The following is a 20,157-nucleotide window of genomic DNA, read 5'->3' as shown; positions in this document are numbered from 1 at the left end:
ATCGATTGAATGCACCAAAGTTGTGGTCCGTACTCCTTTCTTCAATACACATATACACATATATATATATATGTTAAGATCCAAAGTTGCCCAAAAGCGTAAGAAGCACTCGGACCATCGTGGTAGCTGATGAGCTTTTAATGGTATAGACACTTCATGCGCACAATGAAACAGCGATTGTCCGTTCCGCCTGACTCGTTTCGTGAATACTTCCTCAGAGGCTCAGCGGACTTCTGTCGTGCAGATACGGTAACTCCCAGCCATTTAATAGCACACCCTCATTTGGGCGGTCCTGTATGGCACTGTGCTAAGGCATCCTGGGAGTTACAGTACCAATCAATTCACAAATGAAGGCACTTTATTAAACTGTTTGCAGAGGGTGTCCTCATTCCAACACTCCGGCCCCACATAAGCGGTGCCTTTAGTTTGTTGTTTGCGGCTCGAACATGGCTGCATGTTTTTTTTTTCTACTATTCAGTTTTTGGTTTACGAGCGCCTGATATGGCGCTTTCACTTTAATGTCGGTCACGCCCCTTTCTTTAGACACGGCTCATCTAAAGAAAGGTGAACGGCCTCTATTAAAGTGAAACCGCTTCATGGGACACTTTTACAAAAAAAAAAAGCATTTGTTTGTCAACTTAACAAACAGATGCTTTTTTTGGTAAAAGCGCCCCATACTATGCTTTCACTTTAATAGCAGCTGCGCCCCTTCCTTTAGATGAGCCGGGGGGAAAAAAAAGGGGCGTGGCCGCCAATAACGTCAAAGCACGGCATGGGGCGCTTTTCCAAAAATAGCATTTGCAATGCAATAAGTTTCGCATTTGCGAGCGTTTCAACTATTGGCATTGTCATTTACAATGCCATTAGCTCAAACTCTTGTAAATGCGAGATATATTGCAATGCAAATGCTTGTTGCTTTTGCCAACATACATAAACAGTTGAGTACCCTGCCTCTTCCATGTGCCCCATGTACAGTATTCATACCTCTGGGAAAGGCATATCCTTGATAACCTCTCCTATGAAAGATTAGATTAGGAACCCAGTGCGCCCTCATAATGTTTATTGACCTTGATCTTTGGGCTAGTGACGCTGCAATGAGCCTTGGTAAACCCATTTGCAAAGATTCCACAGTTCTTCTATGAAAGGTGTCACGTCTTCCACTGCTTATGTGTGAAATGACAGGAAATCTAGCATTCTGGAATGGCTTAATTCATTAGCAGGATTATTCATTTCCCTGGGATGTACCTAGCTTAAACACAATGTTATCTTTCAAACTAAAGCCCCAGCTTCGCATACATCCTCAAAACCAGTTTACGTATGCCCTCTACTTATTGATGCATCCACCACAGATATGCTTTCGGAAAAAATTATAAAACAATGGTTGCAAAGTCACTTCCCTCAAATGTATATGGTTAGCACATTTATTAACAACTCTTAGAAGATGACATTTCTGACTAAACCTGATTCCTGCCTAGTGGCTGTCCTGCGTGTTCCAGTTAATACACCAAAGTTTATACTGCCTGTTGAGGCTTTGCAGGCCCAACAGCTCGCTAATAATAAATGGTGAAGGCCAGATAGCTGTGCCCTTGAAATCATTCAGGAAACTCCTCCATATTATTAAATCTTCTGCCACGTCAGCTGGTGAACAAGTCCGATGATGCTTAGCTTTCACTCCAGACTGAAAATGAGGGTCTAACCTGGTATTCCTGGAACCTCAGAACCTGGGTTGACTCCTGCAGCATTTGTTGCTCCATCACAACCCGAATTATGGTATAAGTGGTGATCATTAGTGATTTGGGATGCAGAACTAAACAGATGTTTTGCTGTCTACTATTAGCAGATTTCCCTCTTTAAATTGTCTGTACCTGAAAGGTTGCTTCCTTATCTGTCCTGATGAAGAATTTAAATTATGACCTGGGTAGAAACGTTAAAGAAATAACATGCTGACTGAGATTAACTAGAATGGACAAAATTGAACTCTTAACGTTGTATATTCAAACACTACCGAGTCAGCACTGTTGTGAACTTATTGCTTTTGTAAATAGATCTAGCGCACTTTATAATTCGCTTTTGCCACATATCACTTTCACTGAGCCATTTAGTGTATCACCTATGTTTTTGATTATTTTCTTGAGGAAAGTACGAGCAGCAATGAATTACCTGTGTATTGGTTATTTGTAAGCTCCCATTATTTGTTCTGCCTAGGAAGCTTAGGCTTTAAGTACCTTCGGAGGGAACCATTGTTGGTGTTTTTCTTAGCTTTCACAACAGACATTTTCCTTGATATAGGCCCGGCAGAATGGGTGGCCCAAGGAGATGACATGTAACAAGAAATTCAGTTGCCGCAGCAGGCTATGGGGGGTATTTTAAGGTCGTTTTCCTGGTCTGTAAGCAGGCATCTTTGGCAGACCGGAAAAAGCTCAAGTGTGGCAAGGATAGGCCTATATTCCCAAACTATCAAATTAAAACTCAATCACCAGAAATAAGGATTAAAGCTGGACCTATTTTTTTCTCTGCAGCAAAGGAGGACTCCAAACATGCCCATCAAGGACAATGAAAGTGTCCGTAGTTTCTTGCATTGCCCACGGTTTGAGGGCCTGGGGAGAGGGTTTTTGTCAGTGTAAGTGGATCGGGGTTGCTTGGTTTGAGGAGTGTTTCAGGCTGAATTTGAATCCGTGTGTATGTGGTTGGCTTGGTGAAGAGTGAGTTGTGGCAGTGGTTCGACTTGGGGAGCATTACTGCGTTTCCGGTTTGGCTTGGTAAATAGACACTGATGATACATGATGCAAGAGCAGGAGTGTGTTTAGTGACGTGTGTTGTGAATCTGGGGATTATAGGTAGGTGTACCTGACAATGATTGTGATTCAGGGTGGCATCATATCTGTTTAAAGATGATAGTAATAAAGGCAGCTGGTGCGGTTGTCGAGAGTACTTGACAGTAGGGGTGTGTTGGAGGGTGGCTGGGTGTTTGAAGATGTGTGTACTCAGGAGAATGACTGGATTTGAGAGAGTGTGGGTTTGTATGGATGGTGTATGACGACATGGTTATTATGATGAGTTATTCATTCAGTGTGTGTGTGTGTGTGTGTGTGTGTATACATGCAAGAGGGATGTTATGGCTGTATTTTGGCGGTGGGTGATCAGAGGCTGTCAGTGTTTTAATATGGCAATCCTGTATAGGTGTGGAGGATAATACTAGGTGTGTGATGCTTGTGGCGTGCGTGGTTGGGAGATTAAAGCGGTGCGATGATGGTGGTTTGGTGTTAGACGGGTGGCTGAAAGCATTGACGGTGATTGAGACTGAATTAAATCGCGCGCACTTTTAGCAGGCTGGTGGAAGTGCAATGGGGGTCACATGTTTTCCAAAAATGCCCTCACCTTATATACATGGTTTGCGCGGACGACCACAAAAAGGTCCGATGAGTGGGGGACAGGGCAGAGAAAGGGGAAAGTAGTAAATAGTGGTGACAGCAGGTGAGTGGATTAGCCGTGGTGTGAATACAGTGGGCCGCCTAAAGAAAGGCTTCGGAGGGAAAGTGAAAGAGTGAATGGCGGTTGAACACATGGAAGGGTAAAAGGAGGAAACAGGAGAAAGATGGCAATCTCAACTGGATGCTTGTAAACGGAGCTGGCATTAAAGGAGCTGTGCGAGTGGAGATAGGCGACCGTTTGGGGTTGGAAGACGCGGAGAAAGGAAAGGAAACACAACAACGGGAGGTGATTAAAGCGGAGGGACAGGTAGCCGTGGGAGGGTGGCGGGGGCAAGAGTGGCGACAGGGAAAGAGACTAAGAGCGAAAGAGGGGGCGTGGGAGGCGGGGAGCGTGAGAGGGAAGGTGCACGGGTGCCGGCTGAGCTGCGAGCTGCTGACGTCAGGCGCGGCTGCTTGTGAGGCGCAGGCTGGCTGTGGGGCTGGGATTCATGCAATGTGCAGCCGTCCAGCAGCAGCAGCCCCGCCGCGCCGGCACTGAGCTGAGCCCCGCTGCTGGAGGCGCACTAGCGGTCGAGACCAGGAGAGAGCCCAAAGGAGCCGCTACTGCTCCGGCATCCAGGAGCAGAGCCCGGGGCGCGGCGGAACCTCGTCAAATCATGCTGGATTGAGTGCCCGGCGCTGGAATCGATGCCCCCGCTCTGAATCCGAAATACCCTGGGAAGCCGAGGAGCAGAGCCAGCCACCTCCGCGCCATGGAACTTACAATGGAGAACCTGGGCAACCTGCACAGCGTGTCCCACTCCCAGGCCGGGGAGCTGATGGGGGGCTCGCACAGCAGGCAGGCGTCTCACCGGAACCTGGTCTCCCATGGTCGCCCCGCCATGGTCTCCAGCATGGCCTCCATCCTGGAAGGAGGCGACTACCGGCCCGAGCACTCCCTGTCGGGCCCCCTGCACCCTGCCATGAGCATGTCCTGCGAGTCCCCTTCGGGCATGAGCCTCAGCAGCACCTACACCACCCTGACCCCTCTCCAGCACCTGCCCCCCATCTCCACCGTTTCCGACAAGTTCCACCACCATCACCACCACCCGCACCACCACCACCACCACCCGCACCAGAGGCTGGGCGGCAACGTGAGCGGCAGCTTCACGCTCATGAGGGATGACCGAGGCTTGGCATCCATGGGCAACCTCTACAGCCACTACCCCAAGGACATGTCCAGCATGGGGCAGCCGCTGTCCCCCCTCTCCAACGGCCTGGGATCTTTGCACAACTCCCAGCAGTCCCTGGCCCCCTACGGCCCCGGCGGGCACCTGGCCAACGACAAGATGCTCTCCCCCAATGGCTTCGAGCAGCACGCCGCCATGCTCTCCAGGAGCGAAGACCACCTGGGCAGAGGACTCGGGGCCCCCGGGGGCGGCATGATGGGCCCTTTGAATGGCATGCACCCGCACGGGCACCACCATTCCCAGTCCAACGGCGCACTCCTCGGCGACAGGGACAGGCAGGCGTCCACGTCAGGCTCACAGTCCAACTCCGGCCAGGTGGAGGAGATTAACACCAAAGAGGTGGCCCAGAGGATCACGGCCGAGCTGAAGCGCTACAGCATCCCCCAGGCCATATTTGCCCAGAGGATCTTGTGCAGGTCTCAGGGGACGCTCTCGGACCTTCTGAGGAACCCCAAGCCTTGGAGTAAGCTGAAGTCCGGCCGGGAGACCTTCCGGAGAATGTGGAAGTGGCTGCAGGAGCCCGAGTTTCAAAGGATGTCGGCCCTGAGGCTTGCAGGTGAGAGACGGTGGAGTGTGCACCCCAGGGGCATTGTAGAGTCTGGGGAGCCCTTCCCGGCTGCTGCAGCCGGGCTAGGGCGGAAGCACCTAGTATTGTGCCTGAGTGTATACGAGTATCACATCACTCATAAACACAATGCCTGAGTGTACAACATGTATTATATCTACTCTTATAAACACAATGCCTGAGTCTATAATATGCACATCTGCACTCATAAACACAATGCCTGAGTGTGTATGAGTATCATAGATGCACTCATAAACACAATGCCTGAGTGTGTATGAGTATCATAGATGCACTCATAAACACGATGCCTGAGTGTGTAATATGTATGATATCTACACTCATAAACCCAGCGCCTGAGTGTATAATATGCATATGTGCACTCATAAACAAATGCCTGAGTCTATAACATGCATATCTGCACTCATAAACAAAATGCCTGAGTGTATATGAGTATCATATCTCCACTCATAAACACAATGCCTGAGTGTGAAATATGTATGATATCTACTCTCATAAACACGATGCCTGACTGTATAATATGCATATCTGCACTCACAAACACAATGCCTGAGTGTATATGAGTATCATATCTGAACTCATAAACCCAGTGCCTGAGTGTGTACTATGCATATCTGCACTTATAAACAAAATGCCTGAGTGTATATGAGTATCATATCTGCACTCATAAACCCATTGCCTGAGTGTATATGAGTATCATATCTGCACTCATAAACCCAGTGCCTGAGTGTGTAATATGCATATCTGCACTTATAAACAAAATGCCTGAGTGTATATGAGTATGATATCTGCACTCATAAACCCAGTGCCTGAGTGTGTAATATGCATAGCTGCACTTATAAACAAAATGCCTGAGTGTATATGAGTATCATATCTGCACTCATAAACACAATGCTGAGTGTATGAGCATCATATCTGCACTCATAAACCCAATGCGTGAGTGTGTAATATGTATGATATCTACTCATAAACACCATGCCTGTGTGTGTAATATGTATGATATCTACTCTCATAAACACAATGCCTGAGGGTGTAATATGTATATCTACTCTCATAAACCCAATGCCTGAGTGTATAACATCTGTGATATCTACTCTCATAAACACAATGCCTGTGTGTATAATATGTATGATATCTACACTCATTAACACGATGCCTGTGCGTATAATATGTATATATGCATCTACACTTCTAAACACAATAACTGAGTGTGTAATATGTATGATATCTACTCTCATAAACACCATGCCTGAATGTATATGTATTATATCTTCTCTCATACACGCAGTGCTTGTGTGTATAATATGTATCATATCTACACTCATTAACATGATGCCTGTGTGTATAATATGTATATCAGCACTCATAAACACCATGCCTGTGCTTATATGTATGATATTTGCACTCAAACACAATGCATGTGTGTATATTATATATGATCTCTGCACTCATCAACACAATGCCCGTGCGCATAATATGCATTATATCTACACGCATTAACACGATGCTTGTGTGTATAATATGTATGATATTTACTCTCATAAACACCATGCCTGAGTGTATATGAGTATCAAATCTACACTCATTAACACGGCTGTGCGCATAATGTGTATTATATCTACACTCATTAACATGATGCCTGTGTGTGTAATATGTATATCTACACTCATTAACATGATGTCTGTGTGTATAATATGAATGATATCTGCACTCACAAACACAATGCCCGTGTGTATATTATGCATTATTCCTACACTCATAAACATGATGCCTGAGTGCATGTGAGTATCATACCTACACTTATAAACACAATGTTTGTGTGTATAATATGGATGATATCTGCACTCATAAACACAATATTGTGTGTATAATGAGTATTATGTCTGCACTCATTAACACAATGCCTCTGTGTATGATATATATGATATCTACTCTCATAAGCACAATACCTGAGTGTATGAGTATCATATCTACACATTAACGCAATACTTGTGTGTATGATATGTATGATATCAACACTCATAAACATGATGCCTGTGTGTATATTATGATATCTACACCCATAAATAGGATGCCTGTGTATATAATACGTATGATATCTACACACAATGCCTCATATCTACACTCAAAAACACGATACCTGTGTGTATAATATGTATCTTATTGTAAATACGATGCGTGTGTGTAATATGAATCATATCTACACTCATAAACATGACGCCTGTGTGTATATGTATAACTTCTACACCCATAAGAGCGATGATGTCTCTCTATATAATATGTATCATATCTAGAGTCATAAACATGATGCCTCTCTATATAGTATCATATGTGCAGTCATAAACATGAAGCCTCTCTATGTAATATGCATTATATCTTCAGTCATAAACAGGATGCCACTATATATATTATCTATCATATTTACACTCATAATCAGGATGCCTCTCTATATAATATGTATTATATTTACGTTCATAAACAGAAAGCCACTCTATATAATATGTATCATATCTACATTCATAAGCACAATGCCTCTCTGTATAATAAGTATCGTATATTCGTATTGACAGTTATAAACAGGATGCCTCTCTATATAATATGTATCATATCTATAGCCATAATCATGATGACTCTCTAAATGTATTTTATCTACAGTTATAAACAGGATGCCTCTCATTATAATATGTATCATATTTATAGTCATAATCACGATGCTTCTCTGTATAATATGTATCTTATCTACAGTTATAAACAGGATGCCTCTCTATATACAATATGTATTGTATCTATAGTCATAAACAGGATGCCTCTCTATGTAATATGCATTGTATCTTCACTCATAAACAGGATGCCTCTCTATATAATATGTATCATATCTATAGGCATAAGCATGAGGCCTCTATCATATCTACAGTCATAAACAGGATGTCTCTCGATATAATATGTATTGTATCTGCAGTTATAAACAGGATACCTCTCTATATAATATGTATCGTATCTACAGTTATAAACAGGATACCTCTCTATATAATATATATTGTATCTACAGTTATAAACAGGATGCCTCTATATAATATGTATCGTATCTGCAGTCATTAACAGGATGCCTCCCTATATAATATGTATTGTATCTAAAGTCATAAAAAGGACTCCTCTATGTATTGTATCTACACTCATAAACAAGAGGCCTCGCTATATAATATGTATTGTATCTACATTCATAATCAGGATGCCTCTATATATAATATGTATCATATCTACAGTCATAAACAGGATGCCTCCCTATATAATATGTATTGTATCTAAAGTCATAAAAAGGACTCCTCTATATATAATATGTATTGTATCTACACTCCTAAACAAGCTGCCTCTCTATATAATATGTATTGTATCTACAGTGATAATCAGGATGCCTCTATATATAATATGTATCATATCTACAGTCATAAACAGGATGCCACTCTATATAATATGTATCGTATTCATTAACAGTATGCCTCTCTTTGTAATGTGTATTGTATCTACAGTCATAAAAAGGACGCCTCCATATATAATATGTATCATATCTACAGTCATAAACAGGACGCCTATATATATATAATATGTATTGTATCTACACTCCTAAACCAGCCGCCTCTCTATGTAATATGTATGGTATCTACAGTCATAAAAAGGACGTCTCTATATATGATATGTATCGTATTTACACTCATAAACAAGACTCCTCTCTATATAGTATGTATTGTATCTACAGTCATAATCAGGATGCCTCTATATATAATATGTATCATATCTACAGTTATAAATAGGACGCCTATATATATAATATGTATCGTATCTACACTCCTAAACAAGCGGCCTCTCTATATAATATGTATCATATCTACAGTGATAAACAGGATGCCTCTATATATAATATGTATCTTATCTGCAGTCATAAACAGGATGCCACTCTATATAATATGTATCATATTCATTAACAGTATTCCTCTCTATGTAATATGTATCGTATCTACAGTCATAAAAAGGACGCCTCCATATATAATATGTATCATATCTACAGTCATAAACAGGACGCCTATATATATATAATATGTATCGTATCTACACTCCTAAACCAGCCGCCTCTCTATATAATATGTATCGTATCTACAGTGATAATCAGGATGCCTCTATATATAATATGTATCATATCTAGAGTCATAAACATGATGCCTGTCTATATAATATGTATCGTAACTACAGTCATAATGCCGCTGTATATATGTATCATTTCCATAGCACAATGCCTCTATCATATTTACACTCATAAACACGACGCCTCTCTGACGTCTGATATCTCTAGAATGCCTCTGTGTATCACATGTACCATATTTACACTCATAAACACGATACTTGTGCGTATAATATGTATAATACCTACATTCGAAAACACGTTTTCTCTTTATATAACATGTGTGATATGAACACTGATAAACACGAGGGCTGTGTGTATGCACATTGCTGCATGTGTATCACATACACTGATGCAGTTGTGACGTGCATTTGTGTGCATCCACAAGGCGTCCCTGTGTCTGCACAAGCACGCCTTGGGTGCATATGTGTATGTAATATTTATATTAGTGCCCAGTGCCATCTTTATCCGGGGGTTCCGGTAAGGTGACGGAAGCGTTTATAAAGTCGATATTCTCTCTGAGGTGCTCTCATTTCAGGGGTTCCCTCCCTACAACCGGAGGGATACATACACGGAAACGTGCATCCCGCCCGGTAAGGCCTCGTTACGTGGCCTCCCTTCAACGTGTCACTAGAAGAAATGCATAATATCCATAGGCTGTCGGCTGTGTGTTCGGCTTATGGCGGTTTGCGTTAGTAGGAATCGTGCCGTGCCCCGAGTGCCCACGCCGGCCCGGCCTCCGTGCCCAGCCCAGCCCGCAGGCCGCGGCTGGCCGTGTCGCAGGTCACACCGCGCCCGGGATGCTGAGCCTCGCTCCAGCCTCTTTGTTTGCGCGGCTGCTCCTGGAGGCAGCTGAGCGGGTCACAACTCAGCTGCGCCTCCAGCCAACTAATCGATATGATGGCCCTTCACTTTACAAATGGCACAGCCAATCAATGATCTATGGCCCATCGGGCGATCGGCGTTAGGGGACCTCTCGCGCCTTGCGCGGCGTCCTCCTTTTAATGGGCGCGAGGGGCCTGGCTGTGCGTGAGTGGGATCAAGAAAGAAAGAGATCGGAGAGGCGTGTGTGGTGTGCGCGCGCGCACCTGCATGCGTGAGTGTGTGCTCACGTTTACACAGGTCCAAGCTTGTGATGGATGTTGTTTTTGCTCATGCGTGACGTGTTCTAGTGGCATGACACATAAGCCAGTGTCGGGTGTACTGCTTGCACCCCCTCCCCCGCACACAAGCGGTTTGCGGGATCGCAGAACACGTTATGCTCAGTCCCTTGCGAAACCTCCTCGGCATCAGACTCTGATGGCTGTGCATGTTCACACCGGGTACCCCGATACTGCTAACCCTCACTGAGAACTAATACAGCCCTCAAGCTATAAGTGTATGGTGGGGAGTGGACAGACGGACGTATGGAATCGATGGATCGATTGAGTGGGGGATGAGTAGATGGTTGGACGGTGGATGAATGGGTTGGTTGATGTATAGATGGCTAGACGCACGCACTGACGGATGGGTGGATGCCTGGATGCATGGATGGGTGGCTGAGATGGTGGATGGACCACGGACTGAGTGTGAATGGGCCGGTGAGTCGATGGATGGACTCACTGGATGCAGGCTGGGTGGATTGGATGGATTCGGGACAATGGATCCTCGGGTGATGGTGGGCGACTTTCATGACACTTGACAGTGCTTGTTGGTGCTGCTGCTCTAGATGAGGGCGGTTCAGAGGGCTGCAGAACCGTAGGTTGTATCTTGATTGTGTCACAGTTGGCCTAAAGGATCATCCATCGGGGCTCGGTCGCTGCCGTCGTCGCTCGCAGTGTTTATGTGCGGCCTTCCGGAAGGAGAACGTGAAGAGCCCCTCACTTCTGACATCACGCGCAGCTCGAACACCGAGTGAATGCAAGGCCCCTGCAGCTAGCGGACTCGGCTCGCACCAGTTCGGATCCGTCCGGCCCCGGCCCGCCTTCGCTCTGGTCTCCTGCGCCCGTCCTTCCTGCAGGTGCACACGAGCGCCCAGAGCGGATCCCTGCCCGTGACGCATGCCCCGGGCTTCGCGTGGTGCCCGTGCCGGCTGGCGTGGCACCCACTCCAGATGCGTGCCCTGTCCACGCAGCCGTCCGCGGTATTTATTGGCTCAGGCCGGGATTCATATGCATTTAGTGTAATTCAGCTGCTCTTTAATTAGGGCAGCATAGTGGCATCTTTTAGTTCCAGTCAATGCCCTATTGAAAAGCACTTAATAGAATGCAAATTGTTCTTGGCTTTACAAGGTTCTGGTAAATAAAGATTTAAAGACTGCCACAATTGGCTTTTTAAGTAGCTCTGTTGTTCAATCTAATTGAGCAGTTGGTGTTTTATTCCCCACTCACCAAAAATAAAAGGGGCATCACCTGAGGGATGGCGGCTGCCGTAAGACACCTCTGGAATATTAGAGGACGCAGTTAAAATGTCTCATGTGGTTGGATGTTTGCAGGAGCCGATATAGCTCCCAAATTCACGGCCCAGAGGACGGACACGCGCCATCGGCCCAGAAAGAGAGCGCACGAGAAAAGCATCTTCTCTCCAATCTTACGAAAGTATTCCAGCAGCGTGGCATTGCCGCGAGAATGCGATATTCAGCGAGCATTGTTTTTTATATCCAAGAATTTTAAATGAAAAGGCGACTAGTCGGGTTTACGTGCATACTGTAGTCTCAATAGATGTCTGTTTCTGAATACTTTTTATTTGCAATAGAATTGATAGCGCTGGACGGCGGTATGCGTCTCTCTCACACACAGATACATACATGTGAGTGCGCGCACAGACGCGTGTTTAATATCCGAGTATGTGTGTGTGCGTATAAATATATATATACATACACGGATATATATCTACATATAGATATGGACACAAGGGTAGGCAAGCATTCTTAAAAACACTCATTTTCTTAAAAACACTCATACGCACGCGCGTCTTATGTACCCAGGCGAAAATATACCCACAGACCAAGAAGTGAGTGCAGACATCATTACACATGCATGTGCACGCCAGTGCCCACATACACATATACAGGTGTATATTTTTATAGGCACATGTACACACAGACACACATACCATACACACACGCAACTCGAGCACAAAGGACGCAGCAATATAAATATATATATATATATATATACACACACACATATATATATATTCTTAAGCACACATTTGAAGACACAAACAATATATTTACACGGTAATTCTTCTACTTTCCCCCCCAAAAAATACGTACTGTTCAAAAATATCAGTGATTTTTTGACTGCCTAAATATATATTACACGTATCTCAACGCGTAGAAGTTCCCGTGTCACCTCTGTCCCTGAAACAAAACAGATGTAAACTTCGCGAACATCTTTGAAGAGGCTATCGACTTTTAAAAATGATGTTTTAAAACATCAAATACTAAAAATTCCAAATAGTTTCTGTTGACACTTGTAGGACGACTTCTTCTTTAGTTTGTTACAGAAAACGCTTCTGTCAACCTGTTGTTTGGTGTATTAATTTCACAGAGCGGCGACTGCTATTGTGATGTGGAACCATATCGACGACTGGCGGTGCCGCGCGATATTTAAAACACAACCGTCACCCAGGCACACACACCTCAGGCTAGGAGAGTGGCCTTTTTAGGTTTTTCTATAAAAGATGATGTTTTATTAAATAACAAATAAGTGATTGTAAGTTGGAATAACTTGGAAGTTCGTTGTGACGGATTCTGGGGTACAGTAAAAATTGCAACATGCCAAAATATAGGCAAATATATGAAGGTCTCGCGATAAACGTGTTAGGGAAATATGAGGTATATAATAAAAAAGACCAGGGCGGAAACGGGACGTGTTTATAGCCCTGGGGTTTAATGACATAAGTTGAATGAAACGGAAAGCAGGTTGAATGAAAGGGCCGAGCATGGGATCGCGGGATGGAAGATGATAAAAAGCGGGTGGGGTAGAGACCCGGAAGGAAGAAGTCACCAGGGACGAGGGAAGGAGCGAGGCCTAAAGAACTAGAGACAAGAGCAAGGGAGAAAGGAAAGGGAGCGCCGCACACTACAGCAAGCAGAAAACACCGCAAAGATGGCGCGATTCAGAAATGCAAACATCTTCTTTCAAATGCAAATGCCAGGCCCTTCTCCTGTCCGCAGCAAGAACAGGGATCAATGCTGATCGCGTTCCGGGTCCCCGGGCGTACTGCCCCCCATGTTAGGTTGGGGAGTGTCCGAAGCGGGGCGAGGCTTACCAACCCCCGGACGGAGCCCAGAGTGGGCCGTGCGCGGGTGGACGCCGCTCTCCTCCCAGCTCCCGTACCCCGGATGCATATTCCACGCAGATGCGTGGAATACATTACAGCGATTACATTAAAAACAGTAATTATATGGAAAGTGGAATTGGTTTGGGGGGTGGAGAGGGCTCCGCCACTCAGATCAATAAATTCGAATTACTATTCCTAATTCATCACAGTCAAGGCAATCGATTTCCTTCTCGGTGTCTTCAATTATTGCTTGAATTCCATCTCCAGAGCAAACCTATATACCCTTTTTGTAAATGACCAGAACTGATATGATATTGTAAAATATTGTCATGTGTGGCGTATGCGGCATCCTGGGTAAAACCCCCCTCGGCCACCGTCCGGAGTCTGGAAGAGAAGGGGCTCTGGCGAAGGATCGGTGAGGAGGACAAAGGCGAAACAAGAGGGCGAGGGGGAAAAGGACGGGGGTGAGGGAGAGAAGAAAGGGACGCAAAGGAAGAAGGCAGAAGAAGGACAGGAAAGGATCAGAGGCAAAAGGAGAAAAGATGGACACGGGAAAGAATAGCAATGGAAGAGGGATGTTATTGAGGGAGGGCGGGGATGAAGGAAAGAGGGATCGGGATGAGAGAAGAAGCGAGGGGCCCAGGGACAGAGCGCGAAGACTCAGAAGGTGACCATGTTGCTTTACGTCTACCAGGCCGCGAATGCTGATATGTTGTACCTCCTTTTGGACAGGAGTGCACCTGCTGTTTGAGAAATAAAGGCGACACACTTCACCCCTCTAACCCCAATCGGGGCCTTGAACCAGTTGCCTCTTCGCGGCTTCCCTGGCCTCTCCGTCGCCCTTCACCTGCGGCCCTAGGCATCAAAGCCGAGAAGAAATAAACAATATCTCCTCAATGCAATATCTAGGGCTTATCGAACGCTATTATTGTTCTGTTCGTCTGAGTAATCTGTCAGGGCCGATCCATGCAGCTGCCTTCACACTGTGTCGGAAGCGGAGTCTACCGTGGTGGTGGGGGTGGTGATGAAAGTGAAGCCATACGCGTGTGCGTGCGCGCCCAGGCAGCGTTTATGTCGTAGTGCACTGGCCATGCTGGTGTGTGCCTGAGCTGTGTTGATGTTGTGCGTGTGGGCACTGTCCACGCGTGGTGTGTGCCTGTGCTGTGTTGATGTGCGTGTGCCGTGTGTGCGCTGTCCATGCGTGGTGTGTGCCTGTGCTGATGTTGTGCGTGTGTGCACTGTCCACGCGTGGTGTGTGCCTGTGCTGATGTTGTGCGTGTGTGCACTGTCCACGCGTGGTGTGTGCCTGTGCTGTGTTGTTGATGTTGTGCGTGTGTGCACTGTTCACGCGTGCTGTGTGTGCCTGTGTTGTTGATGTTTGTGCGCACGTTTAAGAACCTGTTGGCCCCCGTGACTGACAGTAAAGCGGCCCAGGAGCCCCGCACGAGTGAGGTGGAGCCCCCGGTGTGTTTGTATGCAGGAGCGTGAAGCGGGGGGCGGTCGGGGACGGAGGCCGGAAGATGAAGACAGCAGGTGTGAGGGCGCCGAGAGGCGGAGGAGAGACTGGGGACAGGCCGACAGCGGCTCTGTGTCCGGGTCCATTCCCCATGGCAGTGATATAAGATTACACGCCGTAAAATACTGCGCGGCGTCACGTGTTTCATCGAGCACATCCGGGGCGGCCTTTAAATGGAGGCCGCGTTTTTAGAGGAGGCCGAGAGAGAGAGTCGGCGTGTGCAAAAGTAATCGATGAGGATTTATATTGCTATGTAAAGTCTGTTGGGAAGACGACATTCAGGCTCTGGAATCGCAATGGATTTGACGAAGGACAAAGTTTAGTCATAAGCACAAGGTAGAGTTGCCTTCATCCACACACGTGTACGCCTAGGACTGTATTTTCCTCACGTACTGATGTCTCCTTCCTCCCGCCCATCCATCCATTCATCCACCCAGCCACCCCCATCCTTCCAGCCATTATTGATGGCTCTTTTCTGCACTTTACAATCCGGCTCGCCCGTTAGTTTTTCGTACACGTATGTCAACGCCATTCCTCTCTTACTGGTTCTAATTTTTCACCCTACGTCCTCTCTGTTTCCCTCCCTTACTCAGCTGCCCCCGTGCACGCTGCGCACGCCTCATCACCGTGCCAACCTTCTCTTCCCCATGCATCCCATGTGCCGGGAGTTCGGCAGTCCATCGTGATGTATTAGTTAGAGTCAGTAAATAGAAGATCGATAAACAAGCTGGGCCCCCTATAAAATGGCAATTGCTGCCTTTCTATTCTTTCCACTCCAATTCCCTTTCTAACGGCAGCTCCAAGCCAGTGTGCAGACGAGCCATTCATTATTCACGCAGGCCTCTAACGTGTTCTTGGTGACCAGTGTCCTGACTGCCCTGCTGGCTCCTGCTCCACCAGCTAGGAGACCCAACCACACTAATGCTGCCCGTCTCTGGCTGACTCATGCTCCACCAGCTAGGAGACCCAAACCACAATAATGCTGCCCGTCTCTGGCTGACTCCTGCTTCACTAGCCAGGAGACCCAAACCACAATAATGCTGCCCGTCTCTGGCTGACTCCTGCTTCACTAGCCAGGAGACCCAAACCACAATAATGCTGCCCGTCTCTGGCTGACTCCTGCTTCACTAGCCAGGAGACCCAAACCACAATAATGCTGCCCGTCTCTGGCTGACTCATGCTCCACCAGCTAGGAGACCCAAACCACAATAATGCTGCCCGTCTCTGGCTGACTCCTGCTTCACTAGCCAGGAGACCCAAACCACAATAATGCTGCCCGTCTCTGGCTGACTCATGCTCCACCAGCTAGGAGACGCAAACCACAATAATGCTGCCCGTCTCTGGCTGACTCATGCTCCACCAGCTAGGAGACCCAAACCACAATAATGCTGCCCGTCTCTGGCTGACTCCTGCTTCACTAGCCAGGAGACCCAAACCACAATAATGCTGCCCGTCTCTGGCTGACTCATGCTCCACCAGCTAGGAGACCCAAACCACAATAATGCTGCCCGTCTCTGGCTGACTCATGCTCCACCAGCTAGGAGACCCAAACCACAATAATGCTGCCCGTCTCTGGCTGACTCCTGCTTCACTAGCCAGGAGACCCAAACCACAATAATGCTGCCCGTCTCTGGCTGACTCATGCTCCACCAGCTAGGAGACCCAACCACAATAATGCTGCCCGTCTCTGGCTGACTCATGCTCCACCAGCTAGGAGACCCAAACCACAATAATGCTGCCCGTCTCTGGCTGACTCCTGCTTCACTAGCCAGGAGACCCAAACCACAATAATGCTGCCCGTCTCTGGCTGACTCATGCTCCACCAGCTAGGAGACCCAAACCACAATAATGCTGCCCGTCTCTGGCTGACTCATGCTCCACCAGCTAGGAGACCCAAACCACAATAATGCTGCCCGTCTCTGGCTGACTCCTGCTTCACTAGCCAGGAGACCCAAACCACAATAATGCTGCCCGTCTCTGGCTGACTCATGCTCCACCAGCTAGGAGACCCAAACCACAATAATGCTGCCCGTCTCTGGCTGACTCATGCTCCACCAGCTAGGAGACCCAAACCACAATAATGCTGCCCGTCTCTGGCTGACTCATGCTCCACCAGCTAGGAGACCCAAACCACAATAATGCTGCCCGTCTCTGGCTGACTCATGCTCCACCAGCTAGGAGACCCAAACCACAATAATGCTGCCCGTCTCTGGCTGACTCCTGCTTCACTAGCCAGGAGACCCAAACCATAACCATGCTGTCCGTCTCTGGCTGAATCATGCTCCACCTTCCAGGAGACCTAAACGGTGCCATTGGTGTCCGGCTCTCTCTGTCTTCAGCTCCACCAACTAGGAGACCAAACCATACCCATGCTGTCCGTCTCTTGCTGTCTCCTGTTCCACCAGCTACAAGACCCAAATCATACCCATGCTGTCCGTCTTTCACTGTCTCCTGCTCCACCAGCTAGAATACCCAAACCATAACCGTGCTGTCCATCTCTCGCTGTCTCCTGCTCCACAAGCTAGGAGACCCAAACCATAACCTTGTTGTCAGTCTCTCGCTGTCTCCTGCTTCACCAGCTAGTAAACCCAAACCATAGCCATGCTGTCAGTCTATCACTGTCTCCAGCTCCACCAGCTAAGAGACCCAAACCATAGCCATGCTGTCCGTCTCTTGCTGTCTACTGCTCCACTAGCTAGGAAACGCAAACCTTTAACCATGCTGTCCATCTCTCTCTGTCTCCTACTTCAGCAGCTAGAAAATCCAAACCATAGCCATTCTATCTCTCGCTATTTCCATCTCCACCATCTAGGAGACCCAAACCATATTCATGCTGTCTGTGTTTTGCCATCTCCAGTGGTATCAGCTAAAAGACTCAAAGCATCCCCTTACTGTCCATCTCTCGCTCTCTCCAGTGCCAACACCTAGAAGACTTAAACTATACCCCTGTTGTCTATCTCTTGCTATCTCCAGTGCCCCCAGCTAAGAGACCCAAACCATACCCTTGCCACTTAGCTTTTGCTTTCGTCAGCTAGAAGACCCAAACCACCTTCATGTTGCTTGGTTCTTGCCTTCATCAGCTGCATCGACTATAAGACCCAATCCAAATCTATCCCGCCTAATTCTCGCAGTCTCCAATACCGTTTTATTGTTGTTGTTTTTTTTTAGAGTTTTATATAGTACGAACCAGACCCGAGACATCGGGTATCAGAGTGCTTTACATGAGCACCAGTTTTGTTACAGATGAACACATTCATTTTTTTTGCAAGGCATGGGGATATTAAGTGATTTGCTCAGAATCACAGGATGTTGAGCATTGTTGCAGAGACCAGAACCCTGTTCCCCAGTTCGAGGTTGACCGCTCTAGCTATAAGGCTACATCCTCTCACCATGAGCTAGGAAACCCAAACCATACCCATGCCCACCACCTCTTGCTGTCTCCAATGTCCCCAATAGCAGTACATAACCATACCCAGGCTGCTTGACTCTTGCCAGCTCAATTAGGAGACCCAAACTATACCAGTGCCGACCATCTGTTCGTGCTCCAGTGCGGCCAGCTAAAAGACCCCCAAACATACTCATTGCTACTTGATGTTTGTGGTTTAAAGCTCCTACATTTAGGAGTCCAACCATCTCTCTGCTAGCTAGCATTTACTGTCTCCATCTCCAATGTCTTGGGAACCAGATCTGACTACTCTGGGTGTCCTTCCTTGGAATAACTCAGCAAGTTAGGACTGTAGTCTCCTCATCCTTGGTGGCCTCCTTGATGCTGCTGATGCATGCTCCAGCATGCCTGCTCAGATGGCGGTAAGAGCAGTGCAGACAAAAGGGCATTGAAGAAAGTGCCTCACCATCGGCTCTGGCACCCTGGGTGCCTCAATGCATATCTGGGAGGTTGATGCTCCGAACCAGACCCGCTACACCATGTTTGCCTTCCTAGACTTCCCAACCTCTCTGCGCCCTTCTGATGGTTGTAAATAGTTTGTTGAATGCTCGTGTGGAGGCTGCTTCCTGAGTGCATCTTAAGTTGGAGACGAAGAGTACGATCATGTCTGAGGCTGCACCACAGCGGCCGACATATGCTCTGGTGTGCTTGCATCATACTGCCATCAGGCTTTTTGTTGTATTTTCTACTATACCTTAACAGTTGCGCACCACCGTCTGTGTAGCAACGGATACAAAACATGATGCATGGAATGCTTGAAATATTCTCAGTCACTGGTAATTACTTAGGACCACACCATAGTCCATCGTCATTTTGCACACTGTTGCCTCAGTTTGGACCCAGCCATAGTAAAAATCAGTATTTACCCTGCTCCATTTAGTGCAGTCTAGCCCGAACTGCCAGGCCAAGTCCTCCCTGACCCGAAACATATGAAACCCAAAGCTCTGGCCCATCAGTCCGATAAAGCTTGGTTCCAGTGGCAGAGTGTGCAAGGGACGCAGGGCTTGGCATACCCATCTCACTGAGGGCGTCACACTAAAGTGTACAAAAAAGTGGTGGATGATTTGCTTGAATTAATCTCAGACACTGGATTAATTCAAGCATTCCATCCATCACTTTTTAGCTAAAGGTATTTTACAGCTATCTGCTGTTGGGTGCAAGATGTTGTGCCAAGAACCCTTGGCTCAGATTCTCTAAATTCTTGTTAGTGTTCATTTTCATTCCCTGCCTTCTCACAATGCCTTTTTCCCCCACAGGACCTCAAATTTAATTAAGACTCATTAGACAAACTATACCTTATCCCTTCAGAAGTGCTCCCCGTTCTTCAAGATCTTTGGGTGTTACACTCTGCTTCATGCTCCTTGCTTCATGGGGGCCACCATCTACTAGGAAGTCACTCTATCTGATAAGGGCACTACTTTGAACTGCAGATCTGCTCTTAAAGATTTTTTTGATTTCTATGTTCTCGTTACTAATAATGAGCCAATTACTTTTTCCAAGAGAAACCTGG

General features: G+C 46.7%; 1 protein-coding gene across 1 annotated transcript in view; it reads left to right on the top strand.

The window, feature by feature from the left end:
- Positions 1-3,994: 3,994 nt before the first annotated feature.
- Positions 3,995-20,157, top strand: part of LOC146772458 (hepatocyte nuclear factor 6-like) — a 187,300-nt gene continuing 171,137 nt past the window's right edge. Inside the window, exon 1 of the mRNA XM_085638022.1 lies at positions 3,995-5,216. Within this exon, the coding sequence (XP_085494148.1) occupies positions 4,184-5,216 (1,033 nt within the window). The 5' untranslated portion in view covers positions 3,995-4,183. The remainder of the gene's footprint in view (positions 5,217-20,157) is intronic.

This window comes from Triturus cristatus, chromosome 12 (genome assembly GCF_964204655.1).
Source record: "Triturus cristatus chromosome 12, aTriCri1.1, whole genome shotgun sequence".
Lineage (NCBI taxonomy): Eukaryota > Metazoa > Chordata > Amphibia > Caudata > Salamandridae > Triturus > Triturus cristatus.
The sequence above is the reverse complement of the archived record's forward strand: the minus strand, read 5'-3'. Positions and strand labels throughout refer to the sequence as shown.